At 38.5% G+C, this 16,260-nt stretch overlaps 1 protein-coding gene across 12 annotated transcripts in view; it reads right to left on the reverse strand.

Annotated features, from left to right (window-relative positions):
* foxp2 (forkhead box P2) overlaps window positions 1–16,260 on the reverse strand; it is a 795,054-nt gene that overhangs the window by 79,356 nt on the left and 699,438 nt on the right. For 11 of the 12 annotated variants that reach the window (XM_087997213.1, XM_087997212.1, XM_087997209.1 and 8 more), the window contains 4 exons: window positions 14,274–14,411; window positions 13,391–13,561; window positions 11,113–11,266; window positions 7,938–8,148 (listed from right to left, as the gene is read on the reverse strand). In XM_087997213.1, the coding sequence (XP_087853339.1) occupies window positions 7,938–8,148; window positions 11,113–11,266; window positions 13,391–13,561; window positions 14,274–14,411 (674 nt within the window). The remainder of the gene's footprint in view (window positions 1–7,937; window positions 8,149–11,112; window positions 11,267–13,390; window positions 13,562–14,273; window positions 14,412–16,260) is intronic. The other variant, XM_087997217.1, reaches the window with a different exon arrangement.

Here is a 16,260-nt window from a genome sequence, read left to right on the forward strand (position 1 = left end):
TGTGATTGAAGCTGTTGTATTAGCTTTACTGAGAACATTCAGGATGCTGGGATGTTTCTATCTTATGGTCCTTCTCAAATCCCACTTCACTCTCATCCTGTTATCTGCCATCTAGTGGAAGCTGTAGATGAGATGACCATGGATCTCTTGCCCTCCACCCCACCTAATCATAATCTTTGCTTATGCTTTTCTTCTTTCAACATGTTCTGCTTTGCCAGTTCCATAACAAAGAGCAACAGCAGACCTCTGACAAAAGCATCATCATTTGATCTGACAGTCATAGCCATACCTCAGGTATTGGCATTACATACACCCTAGAGGGTTGCATTGAGTTAGGATCAGCAATTGGTATGTTGCCAGACATGGGTGGTCTGGAGCCAGGCCAAGACAAATGATACACTGTGTTCTAGCTCAGAGTAGGTGGAGGTTACAGGCAAATTCTTCTGTGAAGGATAAAAATGAGAACTTGGATGGGATGTTGTACAAGAGAATTTTGGGGTGCATGCACAAATAGATGCTTTCTGTGTTGATAGGTCTTCCACTGAGTCTCTTGTGACTGACAGGGACCACAGAACAGTCTGATTCCAACTTAGCCTGGATCTTAAGCAGAGTCAGAGGCCACCTTTCCCAGCTTAGAAGTGGATGTCAATGTTATGACAGCACCTGCAGTCGCAACCATGATGCACAGTGCTAGCAGAGCAGATAGTCTCTCAACTTCCACTACAGCACAAGCAGAAGCTTAGCAACAAAACATCAGATTGAGGTAATCAGATGTCTGTTGCTGATATGTAAACTCATCTTAGTGCCATGCAAGTTCAGGCTGCTGCCATTGATGGTTACAGATGCCAGTGGACTACATTGCATGCAGGCTGTCACAGCAGTCCAGTACCTCACACTCTAACATAGTACTGGAATGAGATGCCTTCCTGGGGGTATAGCAGTGGCTCTGAGTTTCCCCACACTGCTCAGGTTGACAGTATTTGTGCCTGCACCATTGCCATCTGTCACTGCCCTTGCTATTTCCAATCCCAGGTTTCTACTGAGTTATCCTCCAAGGCCATCTACAGTCTCCCCGGCTGTGTGTCAAAATCATTCTGCCAGAAAGCTGCAGCCACTGGGGTAGCAGGCATAGGACCACTAGGCCAGACAAAGGCATCAGTGAGACAGGCACTCAGAGAATTCACAATGTGAATAGGTAAGTCTTGTACGTGTTATTGAATTTGTAGCTGGACAAAGTTTTTATGGCAAGTTGGTGACTTTCACGTCAAGAGTTTTGCTGTGATTGTGATGGAAAGATTGAAAAGTGGGAATTATGGAGCAACAATAATGTCCAGAGGAATCTTCGGGGACTTAGAATTTGAGTATTCAATCCATCCAGGGTCAGTAATTTCTCCCATCTTCTTCTTTCAACTCCTACTTCCATCACTTCCTCCAAGGACCTGGTGGCCAGGGTTCTGCTCTCTTGATAACTGTACTGTGAGGCAGAGAATGCCTCCCAGTACTCCGGGCAGTGGAATTAATATTTCAAAAAGCTGCTGAACTTATTCCATGATGCTTCTACTTTCTGCATACCTCTCATTGCCAGTGTGTTGTCCATATGATGTCAGCTGGCAGAAGGGAGTCATGAGCTGGGTGTAGAGTGGACATCATCCAACAGCCAGCATCTCATTCAGTGGTCTCTAACTTACAGAACACATTTGACAGGTTGATCACAGTGTCTCTGGTCTTAGCGCTTGCCTGTGTTCCCTTGTTGCATGCTCACTGAACAGCTTGCTGCTGCATGATTTCTGCTACTGGAAACCATGGAGAAAAGTGCATGCACTTAACAGGCTTTGCCAGCCTTATTGCATCTTGGTCCAAATGGATTATCATTGCAGGGTGAAGTAGGTTTGCAATGGCAATGCAAACAAATGAATAAATAAGAAATATACTAGGGACCATTGAGTGAAGCCAGTATACTCCTGTACTAGAAACATGAGAGTCTATTCAGACAATTGTGCCCATGTGGACTCTTTGCAAGAGCAACTCACCAATCCTGCTCCTCTACCCTTCTATGCATACCTGAAGTTTTATTCTTCAGCTGTTTATTTTATGGGTCTGTAAAGAATGGAGGAAAATAACAAGGAACACTGTTGTGCTCCATAGCCAATATCTGAGCAAACCAGCCTTTCAGAGGCCCTGGGAATAAACTGTGACCACATAAGTTACTTTCTGTGCCTTCACATCTTGAAAGTAGCCACATAATTCTGGATGTTCTAGGGGCAGGGATCCGGAAGTATAACTACAGTTATTGACTTTTCTCATGTAATGAAAGTTAGTTAAGATTGTAAACTTGATTTGAGCCAGAATCCTTTACCACCACTTGTGTAAATAATTACTTGACAAGGTCAACGCTTCCTGTGATGAATTAATCCACCGCACTAATTTAGATTAGATTCCCTACAGCGTGGAAACAGGCCATCCGGCCCAACCAGTCCACACTGACCCTCCGCAGAGAAACCCGTCCAGACCCATTTTCCCTCTGACTAATGCACCTAACGCTATGGGCAATTTAGCATGGCCTGGCCTGCACATATTTAGATTGTGGGAGGAATCCAGAGCACCTGGAGGAAACCCATGCAGACGTGGGAAATGTGCAAACTCCACACAGACAGTTACCTGAGGCTGGAATTGAACCTGGGACCCTGGTGCTGAGAGGCAGCACTGCCAACCACTGTGCCACCATGGTGGTGGTAAAGTTGAGAAAAAGTCATACAGTACAGATGAAGGCCCTTCAGCCCATCGAGTCTGTGCCAGTCAAAAAGAACCACCTAACTATGCTATAATCCATAATCTTACACACTCTCCTGGCAAGGAGTTTTAAATCTGATACCTGAAATCATCATTTTTTTCCTCAAATCATGGAATGAAGTGAGCTGTCAGACAATATGTGGATGCTCAAATTTGGGTTCCTTATAGACATAACATTAAAATTGAATGTACTGGACTGTGGACTGCAGGGAGCAAAACAGAGACTTTCTCTGTGAATGCTGTGACTACATTCAACTTAAAACTTGGTCAGTGGTCCAGTAAAATGCTGCAACACTTCCAATCTGCAGAAAACACTATATAAACAAAAACAAAGACATTGGAAAATGATTCCATCCAGAAAACTTCTGTGCATACTTGAGGAAGTTAGCAGAGGAATACAACAGGTGATTTTAGGAATTATATGTGATGGAACAAATTATCATGTTTGTCTCAAATCCTTCAGGTAGACATTGATGGGGTTGGCTACCAAATTCCAACAGGTGTTTGATTGACAAAGCAATGAAGTTAATATGGAGATACTTACTACGCAAGATGATATTGAGCTGAAAGTCAGATCAAGGCACATTGATTTTTGAAGACTTGTAAACAGAGGGAAAAAAAGCCACTCCAATGCGCTTTTACAGTGAAAGCTTACTTTAACTCCTGTGAGACAAAGCTTTCCCAAATGAAGATATAATGAAAAGATAATCAAGTCCAAGTATTACACTCACCTCACAGATATGCATTTGATGGACAGTATACAACTAGCATTTTAACGCTCATGTCCAGTCACAGGTGTCACATTGAAACTTGGTGAGTAGAAGACAAAGTGATATATTACACTCCATTTTAGATTTATATAGCACAAAAATATTGGTTAGTGTACATTTTCTTTGCAGTGGATCCTCAGTTGCACTTAAATTCAAAAACTGATCTTGTGCTTAAAAAGGGTTGGAGACCACTGCTAGTTCTTTGTGGTGGACCAACGATGATGAACTCTGAAATGTTGCTAATGTTGAATGCTCCTGGCTGATAAAATCATTGGGATAAAAACTGAGAGCGATGACAACTTTAACTGTCACTGGCAGTGGTGCCCTCTCCCTGCTGTGTGGTGGCAGGTTGGGTTAGTGATGAAGATACATGATATACATACATTATTTGGAAACTTGTGTTCTAAATTGGAAGAACCATATTTAGCTACATTTATTTTGAATTTCTGTCTTTGTTTTGTTTACATGCATTTTAATGAAGTGGTTAAACCCTCGAGGTGAACAATTCAGTGCATTTGGGAAAAAAGGAAGAAGGAAAAAGTAGCTGCTGGTGCGTGGTGACAGAAGTCCAGTACCACAAAAAGACTGAACTATCCAAAAGGACAGGCAATGTGTATGGCTTATTCCGACAGAAGAGGTCCTTAACGAAGGTAATTGAAGTCTGCAAAGCAATCAGGAATACAGGAACAGCCATGAGTTATTCAGAAGCAAACTATCAGGAGCAGAAAGCTGTTGAAGATATGAATTTACAAAATCTAAATGCTAAATAATAAGTGATCAGTGTTAGCAGTTTATTTAAGGGTCACTGGAAGAGACATTAACTGAAAGAAATAGCATCAAGTGAATGTAGAACTTTGCTGGAAAGAAACCAACTACAGTCATGCTAACTGAACAAAGAGTTTTAAAGTGGAGATAATGTGACCCTTCACAGAGGTAAGAGTACATCAGGTTGTTGTTAAATGTAAAATCTTTATTTCTGATATTTGTAATAAAATTATTACAATTGTTTCTATATAGATTAGATTCCCTACAGTGTGGAAACAGGCCCTTTGGCCTAACCAGTCCACACCGACCCTCTGAAGAGTAACCCACCCTGACCCATTTCCCTCTGACTAATGCACCTAGTACTATGGGCAATTCTGCATGGCCAATTCACCTAACCTGCACATCTTTCGACTGTGGGAGGAAACCAGAGCACCCAGAGGAAACCCACACAGACATGGGGAGAATATGCAAACGTCATATAGACAGTCGCCCAAGGCTGGAATCGAACCTGGGACCCTGGTACTATGAGGCAGCATTGCTAACCACTGAGCCACCCCAAATAGTGCGATATTGTTTTATTATCCTTCTGTACAATAAATTTTATGTTAAAACCCTATTGTCCATCAAGCCAGATCTCACTCTTTATTACCATTCACCTGAATCATAACAATTTATAAGACCAAGCACCTCATACACTGTTTCTACCTGATGTGAGAGAGGAGCAATGTTCCTCATGATGGGTTAGGCTTTCTGTTGAAACCTCCATCCTCCCATTGCTCAGAGCTTCCCCCTTCTTTGCTGCCTTTTTTCTACCTCCAAATCAAGCTGTAGCTCTTGGAGAACTGCAACTATCGTCTCCATTATTAGAGGCAGGCTTTCCCCGGACAGACTATACTAATCCATTAAACTCCTTGTGAAAATCCAGCACCAATCCCTTGGAAAAGCAAAAAGTTTACAAACCCTGATCAGTAATACTCAAAAAGTTTGGCACGAGCTTGGGGGTTTGGAAAAGAAGAAGCACCAGAAGGTAAGGGTAGCCAGCAATGAAATTTCTCTGGCTGAATGATTGGGAGAGCATTATTTGGGAGAGGTGAGGTACATGGGGGAGAAACAATTGAGGTAGAAAATGGCATGCATGCAGACGGTGATGACATAAGATGATGAATGACATAGTGGGATGGGAAGATATGAGAGGGGCAGCATGTGAAAGACAGAATGAAGTGAGATAGGAATGCCATGCAAGTGTGGGAGGATTGGGAATATCAATAAGGAGCCGTAGGGATGGCGTAGCATAGCAAGGATGGAATGCAAAGATCGAATGTCATGGGATTGTGATTGCATGGGAGTGAAGGGTTGGCTTGAGATACTAACATAGGAAGGTTGCAATTATATGGCATTGTGATTGAATGGAGCAAATGGCATGTGAAAGATGAAATTGTTGAGAAGTATGGTATCAAGATTGGAACAATTTGGTTGAAAATAGCATGAGAAGCAGGGAACAGTGTGGGATTGGTGACAATGGAAGACTATTATGGCATGGGATAGGAATGGTTTGGGAGGTGTGATGGGTATGATCCTAGAATTAGTTCAATGTACTAGCTTGACTACAAATGTGTTGCTGGTCTTAGCTAATTGTCATGTAATAGAACTATAAAATAAAATAATGGAAAATAAGATAAAAGGCATAGTCCACATGGTGCTCTAAAATATGCAATCCATTTCACACAGAGAACAGGGCTTATAATCATAAAGGACTTTAGAATGATGTGGGATACTCAAAAAATGACGCAATGTTTATAATTTTGGAAAGTGAGGGTACAATCATTTGGGCATAATTGTTTGATTTGTGCTGTTTAAAGATGAAACAGGCCTGGTGATAATATTCAGAAGAGTGAGACCAGTTGTTGCTGCATGCCTCCTAGTGGCTAGCTTAAGGTGAACACAGATTGGGAAATATAGCTAACCATTCCAACAGCAAGATAGTGCTGGGCCTAGAGTGGTTAGACAACAGGGGAGAAATAGAAAACACACATTTAATCCCGATGAATGTGTTTCCAAGAACATTCCCAGGACAGAAATTTCTAAATAGCACAGTTCTCCATTGAATCTTTAGCTTTTACAATCTTTTATATCAGTATCTTTAAAGAACATTTTGATTTACCAACAATGAGAGCAGTTTGTATTTTTTTATATTTGTTCATGGGACGTGGGCTTCACTGCTTAGCCAGCATTTATTGCCCATTCCTAATTACCTCCAGGCAATCTACAGTTCTGTGGGGTTGGAGACATATGCAGGCCAGACTAGGTAAGGATGGCAGAATTCCTTCCATAAAGGACATTCATGAACCTAAACGGTGTTTGACAATCAACAATGGTTGCATGGTTAGACCAGATTTTTATTTTATTCAAATTTCACCATCTACCTTGGTGAGACTTGAACACATGTCTACACAACATTAGCCTGAAGTTCTAAGTTAGTAGTCCAGTGATGTTACCACTACATCACCACCTGCATCAACGTGGAGAAAGTCTCTGTTTCCCAATTTCGAAGTTACAAGTAATCCTTATAAGCTCTCTTCAAATGTTAGTATCTTAAAAATGTCTGTACAAAAAAAGAAAAATGCCAGAATTTATGGAACTCTACTAAAAACAAAGCAGCTGTTTTAGCAGAGATCCATGGAGCTGTGTTGGAACACATTTTATATATTAATGTGAAAACATTTAAATCATCTCAAAACAGAGAAAAACAAATCTATTTTTTAGTCTGTTTGGAGAGGGGGACGTTGGTGTGGGGCAGAACCACATTATTTCTAGCTAGGGTGAAATGATTTGCTTGAAAGTAAACTCATAGCACAAATTAAAACATTTATCCAAATGCTCCACTATCCTTTAAAGATCATAGTATGGAATTTAAACTGTTTTTGTACAATCATTGTGTGGAAGGAAAAAAAAACATAATTTAATCCAAAAAGCATCATACTACTGGAAGAGAGGTGAATTGGAATTTGGTTTTGCAGATCATATTTTTATTGAAAATGTTGATTTTATGAAGATATAGAAACAGACACACTATGGGTTATCCGACGAGGAACAGGTGCAGGAACATTGGACAGTCGTAATAAAAAACAGGGAATTTAGGAGTGATGTGAAAGTAAGGTTTGTCTTACAACTATGACAGACTGTGAGGCAGTTGCACACAGAAATATTCCTGATCACCATTGCAATACATGAATTTTCAGCCTCCAAGCAATGTAGCAAGTTAACCAGCTTACTACTTTTATTTGTTATTGCGGACATTTTAGATATATTGGGGGACGATTTTTAACTTTCAGATTTTCCAGTAGTTGTTGAGGGAAGATCTAGTGGCATATGGGAAACCCTGAAGCTGGGGTTTTCCTGCAAGTGCATACCTTGTATACCTTCAAACCTAAGCAGCCATATTGTTATTGTGGAAACTGGATGAGGGTTGATGGTGATTTAGGCTCAGGGATCAGACTTGCAATATAATAACCTCCTATTTCATTAAAATCCACTCACTTTGGAGTTAAACACCTACCTCCTCTATTGTCTCCATATACACAAAGGGTACTTTAATCCATCTGAGATATTTACCTATCTCTTCTTGTTGTGACAACTGAAGCCTGTCCGTTCATTAATGAATGATGAGTTATTGGCGGCGATGCTTTGGAAATGGTAGTGGAGGTAGTAGAGGAAGAATTATTGGTAGAGAGATCCAACCCGCCATGCTTCAAAACACCGTCTTCCATATTGTGCACCCCGGTCACTTCTTTCCAGAGCTGCTGAATCTCTGCAGGGCTTAAGCCTGAAAAATTATAGCACAGGTATTACTAAAAAACTGAATAGGTGAGAATTGTACTGGTTGGATGCATTAGTTAATCTGTTTTACACGCTAAAACTGTACCAGTTCACCTACTTGTTAACAATGATCAAATATCCAATTGAATTTTTATGTTCTTTTATTCGCCAACATCATTTATCATGACCTCTACAAGCTCCTCACATGTTACTATAGAAAAACCCTTTGGATTTTTCCACCAGGGCAATGAACCTACACAATGGTGTTTTGATAACTTAAGTGTGAGATTTATGGAGTTCACAACAGTAGTCCAAGTTTATGTCTCACATTCAATTCCAGGCCATCATCCCTCAATGCCCAGATTTTATAAAGCCTTATCTGAAATTGAAACATAAGATTCTGACATGACTTGAGTGGGTGGATGTGGAAAGGATGTTTCCTCCTTCAGGAGAATCTAGAACTAAGAGATTGTACTTTAAAAATAAGGGGTTGCCCATTTAAGACAGAGATGAGGAAAAGAAATCTTCCAGACGGTTGTGTATCTTTGGAATTCCCTTCCTCAAAAGAAGTTGATGCAGAACTTTGAAATATTTTTAAGGCAGTGGCCAACAGATTCTTAATTACCAAGGGGATGAAACATCATCTCAGGTATGCAGTAAAGCAGAGTAAATATTTCATAGTTTAAACAGCTACATCATGCACTTAAATAACATCTTGCCTCAAGATACCTCACACCAGGCAAGACAATCAGGGATGGTGAGGCATGAGTTTAAGAAATCTTTTGAAGGTGGGGGAAGAAAAGAGCATGTACAGCTGGCTTAGAGAGCAACCTGCTGAGAGTGAGTAACTAAAAGCTCTGCAACCAACAGTGTAGACAATAAAGAGGAGTGTGCAAGAAACAACTGACGAAGCACGTTAGATTGGTCAATTAAAGCTATGGCTATGGCTGGTGACAAATGTGAGGAAGATCAAGATGTTAGAATGACTTTAACAGGAGGACAAGATTTGAAGTGCAATGCATTAGGGAAGAATTAGCTAACACATTTGAGTGACAACGAGAATAGAAAGGGCAAGTGGGAAATATCCCATGATATTATTTCTGGCTGAGTTTTGAACTAGTTCCAGCTTTTTGAGGGGCAAGTATGGGATGTAGGGGGAAAAAGAGACTGGAGAAATCAAATTTAAAGGTGGCAAAAGTTTGGTAAGTATTTCAATGGCAGGTGAGATGTGGTGAAACCAGGTTTAAAAGTAAGTAGTGTTGGTGATGGATAAATGCAAGATGTATCTAAGTCATGCTGTATTTAGCAAGGGAATATTTAATGAAATAGACACCCTCAGCTTGTACCGTACCAATTTAATTTAAATCAAGCTTTTGGCAAATTCTCCTAATTTTGGTGAGCTTTTGATTGTGGCTGGAAAGAACTATACTTTTGTTCATGGTTAGGGGTATCAACGATGACCTTTTCTCTGTTGAGGAAAATAAATTTCAGTCATCCACAAACTAACAAAAGGCATAAATATAGAGCAAATAGAAAGATGGAGCTTGGCATATAAAATGCATTTGAAGCTGAGTGTGCCCACAAACAAAAATCCCAAAAACAGCCCGTTAACTGAGGAGAAGGATGGATTAATTGGGAATTGTGTAGGATCAGGGAGCAGGGTAAGAAGAGAATCAATTTCTGATGGAATGCATGGAATTGTTACCGCAGAATGCAGTTGGACTATCAAAAGAGTGGATAAATAAAAAAGACATGGTTGATGATGTTGAACAAGGTGAGGTAATGTTGCAGTCACAAACAGTGTAATTTGCAGAGGACCTTAAAGATCTATGTTCAAGTCTTCATCTGCCATTACAGGTTGTCGTAACATATCCACAAAGGTCGCTTAAATTATTTTTATAAGAAAAGGTTTCATTCTGGCAGTAACTCTGAGTGTTTTTTTACAGGGTTTAGGTGCATGAGAAACTTTTTTTTTTGAGAAATGTGGCCATTGCTGGTCAAGCCAGCACTGATGCCCAACTGTAATTGCCCAATGGACAGTTATGAATTTTAACCACATTGCTATGGGTTGGAGTCACATTTAGGCTAGTCTGGATAAGAACGGCAGATTTTCTCCAGCAAAATGTGCATTTCTTAAAAAAACTAACATAACAAAGCATTCAAATGGACAAAGTTCAAAGTGAATCAAAATCTTGAAACAAATGTCCATTTTATGGTAAAATATCTGACTCCTTATTTGCCCCAAAATCTCACATCTGTATGAAATTTTTAAAAAGGTTAGACCATTAAGATGATTTTCTAACATCAACAATAGTGACAGCTTCTGCAGACTTGATGGTACTGTTGGATGATACACTTCGGCAAACATAAGAAATGGGCTTACTAACTGAATTGCTTGCCAGATTATTGTACATCAGATTCAAAATATTGATTTTGCTTTTGATTCAAAAGTTTCTTGAAAACAGGACAAAAAAGTAAAAGTGAACCTATTTCTTTCAAATAGATTTTTATTCATTTTTCCCATTGTATTTTCCACTGCTGGAAAACGTATATGCTGCATTTGTATATATCTATATTAAAAATCATTTTCATTTCTTGTTAAATCATTGGGATCTAGGCAATCGTTTTGGTCCCTGAAAATTGGAGTCGAAAACCTATTTTGTAGAAGGTCCAAACACAGCAAAAACAAAATGATTGTGATGGTATTACTTGATTTTGGCGATAATTCATCTTAAATATTTCCTCAAGAAAATTGCCACAATGAGAAGAAAGATTATCACTTACATAATTACTTGTTAAATATTCTCTCAGTAAGTTAATATAACGAAGTTCAGAGTTTGTGACAAATTTTATATGTTGCAAGAACAAAATCAAGAAGTGCTACTCTATGCATGTGTTTGCAATAAATATGCCACTAAATGACAAAGCAATATAAGTTTCAGAACCCTTTAATAGTATTACATTCCAGTACCTTGTGGTAGAGATTGGACTGAAAGGGATGGCTGTCCAGGTTGAATAGTAATGAGTCCCTGACGTTGTAAGTTCATCAAATGCTGTTGTTGTTGGATTTGCTGCATTTGGAGAAGCTGCTGTTGGAAGACAATCTGTTGGGCTGCCAACTGCTGCTGTGAAGACATATATTGATTCATACAGTGTAAAACAGAAACTAAATTCTCAGAGATAAACAACTGTAAAACAATGTTCTTAACTAAATTATAAATTTAAGACTCACTTATTTGTAATAGTGACCATAACATAAAATGTTTCTCTGATTGGACCATGTTATTTGATCAGTATCAGTTGTGCTAACCACTTTCAAAGTGGTTCACATGAAGTGGATCACAAGCTGACTTTTTAAACAAGAACCCAAAAATTGTTGTCAGTAGATCATCTCCATACTCAGGGTTGTTGGAAAGAAAAACAGAACAGAAAAATTCTGACATGCTGCAGCCTGCTTCCTGAGATACTCAAAATTGTTTTTTTCATCATTTTAAAATAGATTATTTCAGGATTTAACATTTTAATGCAAATTTCTGGGAGCATAGCATACAATGTTTTGAGAAATTCTGTGCAAGAAGCAAAATCTTATTCAAAATTGTGTTTGATTTATACCTATTTACATGCCTGAATTCACTAACTGAAAACTCAGCTAAGTAAGGTTCCTCCTTGTAATTCAAACTGTTTTCATTAAAGAGTGGATAATCATTTTCTGTTTTGGGACTGAGCAGATCTGGGAGTGCTTGATACTATTTTCTTGCCAATGTTAACATAAATGACAATTATAATGATATAAAATCGCAATGATTTTTGTCTTTAGTGCCATACAAACAAACAAACAGGGAAAGCTTAGCTGAGTGATTTTCTTCAATTTTTTTGTTCATTTAATGAACATGTCATAAGCACAAACTTGTCAATACAATTTATGTGCATGACAAGTGCAGGAATACGTATGATATTTAGTAAGTGTTTTGAAAATATAACACATAGTGAATACTGATTAGGATAACTAATTTCAATTACCAAAGAAGCTCCTTCAAATGCTAAGGTCACCTATAACATTACATTTATCCAGGCCTATTGTATAAAATCTTCGCAGCAAGATCTTTATAGGCAGTGCTGCTTTTGCAGCTGAATAAGTTTAGTCCTTAGTGGCCCATGAATGTGGTCTCAAGTGATCTATTAGTAAACTGGGATGTAGCCTTCATAGCATTGCCCTGTTAGCTTTCTTTTCTTCTCTTGTCGGAATACATTAAAACTGGGAATACATTCAAGGCAGAGAAATGCCCTATTACAGGAAAGAGTCTAACTTCCAATTTTTTGAGGCATTACAAGACAAACTGGAGTTCCTGGGACTCAGGAGGATATGAGAAGGCAGTCACACTTCAGAGGAAGACAAGCTGCTGTGGAAGACCTTTCACTTTAGTTTGGGGAAAAGCAAAACTTCTGATGCACTCACTGGAAAACAGACTGCATAATGGAGCAAGTCATGTGGATGGCCCAAAGCCTCAAGAGAAATAAGGGAGCAATTTCTATTCCATATTTGATGGCTGCATGAAATTCTGTTCACAAATCCAAACAGAAACAATGCCTCAGGAGGTCAATGCTGTTTCCTGTACATTTGCATAATATGTTTCTTGAAGACAATGTCCACGATACCTGCTGATCAATTTAACTATCTCAACATGTTTTGTTTGTATTATGTTTATATTTGATGCAGTTTGCTGACAAGAGCTAGGTAGGCCAGGGAAACAGGCCTGTCAGGTTGATTTATGAGCACATCAAACTGTAACTTTCTGCTCGCCAGTCCAAACCAACAGTAGCAGTTCATTAATCAGGGACCTGTGACTTTGAAGTCTATACTCAACCTGGGTTTTTAACAGTAGGCTAAATTTGCATGCTCTCTGAGCTGTACCTCTGAGGAAAAACTGAGGCTCCCTCACCAACTCAGAATCTCTGTGACTACAAGATAATCAGTACTTTGTCCATCACACAGCTTGCTCTTTGTACACTGTGATTCATTAGTGAACATTAAAAGACAGCAGCTTTGGATTATAACTTTCGAGTTCCACACTACAAAGAAGAGGGACATGAAAGTACCACTGTCATTGTTATTAGACTCAGGAAATCATAATAATGGACCTTTGACAACCAGAGGCTCGTTACTGAAAAACGTGATCCTATTCTTGTCTCTCTTCTGCCTCCTTTCACCCCAAACTATTATGTAGGTAGCCTCGTTACTTGGAACTTACCTCTTTTGATTGCTTGGCTGGATGCTGCTGTTGTTGCTGCTGCTGCTGCTGCTGCTGCTGTTGTTGCTGCTGCTGTTGTTGTTGTTGTTGTTGTTGTTGTTGTTGTTGCTGCTGCAAAAGCTGAAGATGCAACTGTTCCTGTTGTTTTTTATAGAACTCTTGAAGCTGTTGCTGAAAAATAATAGAGACTGCTATACAAAATGAACCTAAAAATTAGAAGCGCGTAAAGAAATCGGATGGTAACGCAAAGCAAATTTCAGTGTCGTTTTTTGAGACAAACCCCATGGTTAGGTTCTTAGCAGAAAGTTAATTAATCTGTCAGTCCATTCAGCTGGATGTCACAGGACTGCAATTTCAACTGATATGACTGAACAGGTCCTGAATATGGTTGTGCAGCATGTCATTACAATGTAAAAGTTCTAATATTGTTTTTTTTGTCAGAAATCACTTTTAAAAAGATATCCTTAGCCAACAGCACAATACATAAGCTGCTTAATTTAATAAAAAGATGAAGTGAAACAGCCTCTGCAATTCCAAATAATTATAATGGTGCTAAGAAAATACCTGTAATGGACTTATAGCAAAAATATGCTAAATGTGCTGTTTGTTAGTAAATAACTTGAAACTTATTTTTCCTTGTCAATGGAGCTCTTACATATATACTCAATTACTAATATGCATAACTAAAATCAAAACAAAAAACAAAATGATTGTTTTAAAAATTTATTTTAATGAATTCTAATTTTGTTGAGGCAGATGCATATGTTTATGATTAAAATATAGCATAATAGTACAAATTACAAAAAAAAACTGGGCTTCTTGAGATATTTTCAATTCTACGTGTAACTTGTCAAAAGCAGGTGTGCTGCGGGTGTTCTCATACCTGCTGTAACATGACTGCTTGCTGTTGTTGAAGTAGAGCCTGAAGCTGCTGTGGGGACAGCACTTGCTGTTGAAGGATCTGCTGCATCTGCTGAGGGGTGATCACCTGGGGAGTCATCATGGCCACTGACACAGGCACCTGCTCCAGCAAGAGAGATTCAGAACATCAAGCCAAACCAGCAGACTGCAACATGCTGTATGCTTTGCTTGGTCTTGCAGCACTTGCTGAAGGGATAACATTTTCAAAACGGTGAGATGCCCAGAATCAATGTTTGTCTTCTACCCTCCGCACAGACATGCTGCTACAAGATTTCTTGTGGCATTTACATTGTTTCCTTATGTGTTGTTGCACTCTGTGAGCAACGCCTTGCACACTAAGAGATGGAGTAATACAATGAACAGCATTTGAGATACACTATTTGAAGGCATTGCTTGTACTAACCAGCTCATAATCTGAAAACTTGTCAATCTGCCAAGTTATTCATCCTTTGAAAAAAGCAATTACTTTCTTCTTTGAAAAGGCAAATATCTTCCAATATAAATAAAAAAAGTAAATGTAAACAGTTTCTCTTTCACATTTTCTTATGGACTATTAAGAAAGTGACATGACAAAATTCAGAAAATGAATTATTATAGTAACAAGTGATTTAATCTGATTTAATTTGACAACTTTTTCGTTTTGAAGGTAATTGTTCAATTGGTTTTCGGTAGAGACTACTTTTAACTAATGAAAATATTAAATTTCAAAATTCCTTGGCAAAATCAACCCAAAATAACTGCTATAAAATTACTTCTGATATAAAAGATGAGAAATTTAGCATGAGATTCAATATACTAAATGATATCAGCAATTTCAAGCTTACCAGAAAAGCATTTCATTGCAGTTGGCTTTGCCAGGAACAATACAGGGTGTGTAAAGCTGACAAGTTATAACAAAGGACATGTATCATAAGCAGCAATGCTTTAAATAAATTAAAAGCTTCCTTTTTCTCCTAGCCAACTGGCATCCTACCTACTGAAAATAAGCCTCCACATAAACATTAGTTGCCTTGTGACTTCCAAATATTCTGTTGTTCAAAAATTAAAACATCCATTAACAATATTATTCATATTGGTGGCAATGTTTAGTCATACAGGATGAGGTTTTCTTATGAATTGTCAGCAAACAACATACAATGTAGTAAATGGAAACTGTATGCATGCACTACAATTTCATAAATATGCACAGGAGAAAAAAATGGAAGAAGTTTCTATTTTCACTGCCTTAGCAGTGACCTGTGAAGCAAATCACATGATCTTGAGAGCTATTATCATTCCAAATGGCCAGATTATCAACCAAGTAATGAAGACAAAAATCTAACCATTTGTGTTGTCAATCAATTCAATTTATTAAAATAAAGTTATCCTTATCATGCTTCGAATTGCCAAACTGTTTGGATCAGGAAGGTTTAACACTCACTTTTAGTAACTGAGTTGATCTGAGTTTGTACTGTTTTTAAGGCACTACAATTGACTACAGGACCCCAATCTTTGGAAACTTTGCTGGCAGAGAAAAAGACAGAGTTCAACTTAAGTGTCCCTCAGGCTCACATGTGATCACTTTGTTTATGAATTAGGTGGGAGGAAGGAAGAGGATAACTCGGGTGCATATTCCCACAGTCAAGAAGAACAAAAATTTCAAGACAGAAGTCATGAACAACATTGGTCAAAGAAAGATTAAGAGAACAAAGTACACATATGCGCTTGTTTTCACTTTAAAATTCTCATGCAGTTTTATTTTCATCCACTATAAAAAATATTGCCTTAACATGCTATATATACACATGATGCATAAACAGCAAAGCATAACCATTAGGGCAAAGAGTTAAATACACTACACATCACATATTTTACTTCTTCAAGTCAAAGATTATAATCAGTTATAATATCTGAGCATGGTAGTAAGAGGGGTAAGTGATTGTTTACAACAAACAGACACACAACCAAAT

Source organism: Chiloscyllium plagiosum, unplaced genomic scaffold, assembly GCF_037043375.1.
Source record: "Chiloscyllium plagiosum isolate Xiang-an unplaced genomic scaffold, Cpla_swu_hap1 HiC_scaffold_19, whole genome shotgun sequence".
Lineage (NCBI taxonomy): Eukaryota > Metazoa > Chordata > Chondrichthyes > Orectolobiformes > Hemiscylliidae > Chiloscyllium > Chiloscyllium plagiosum.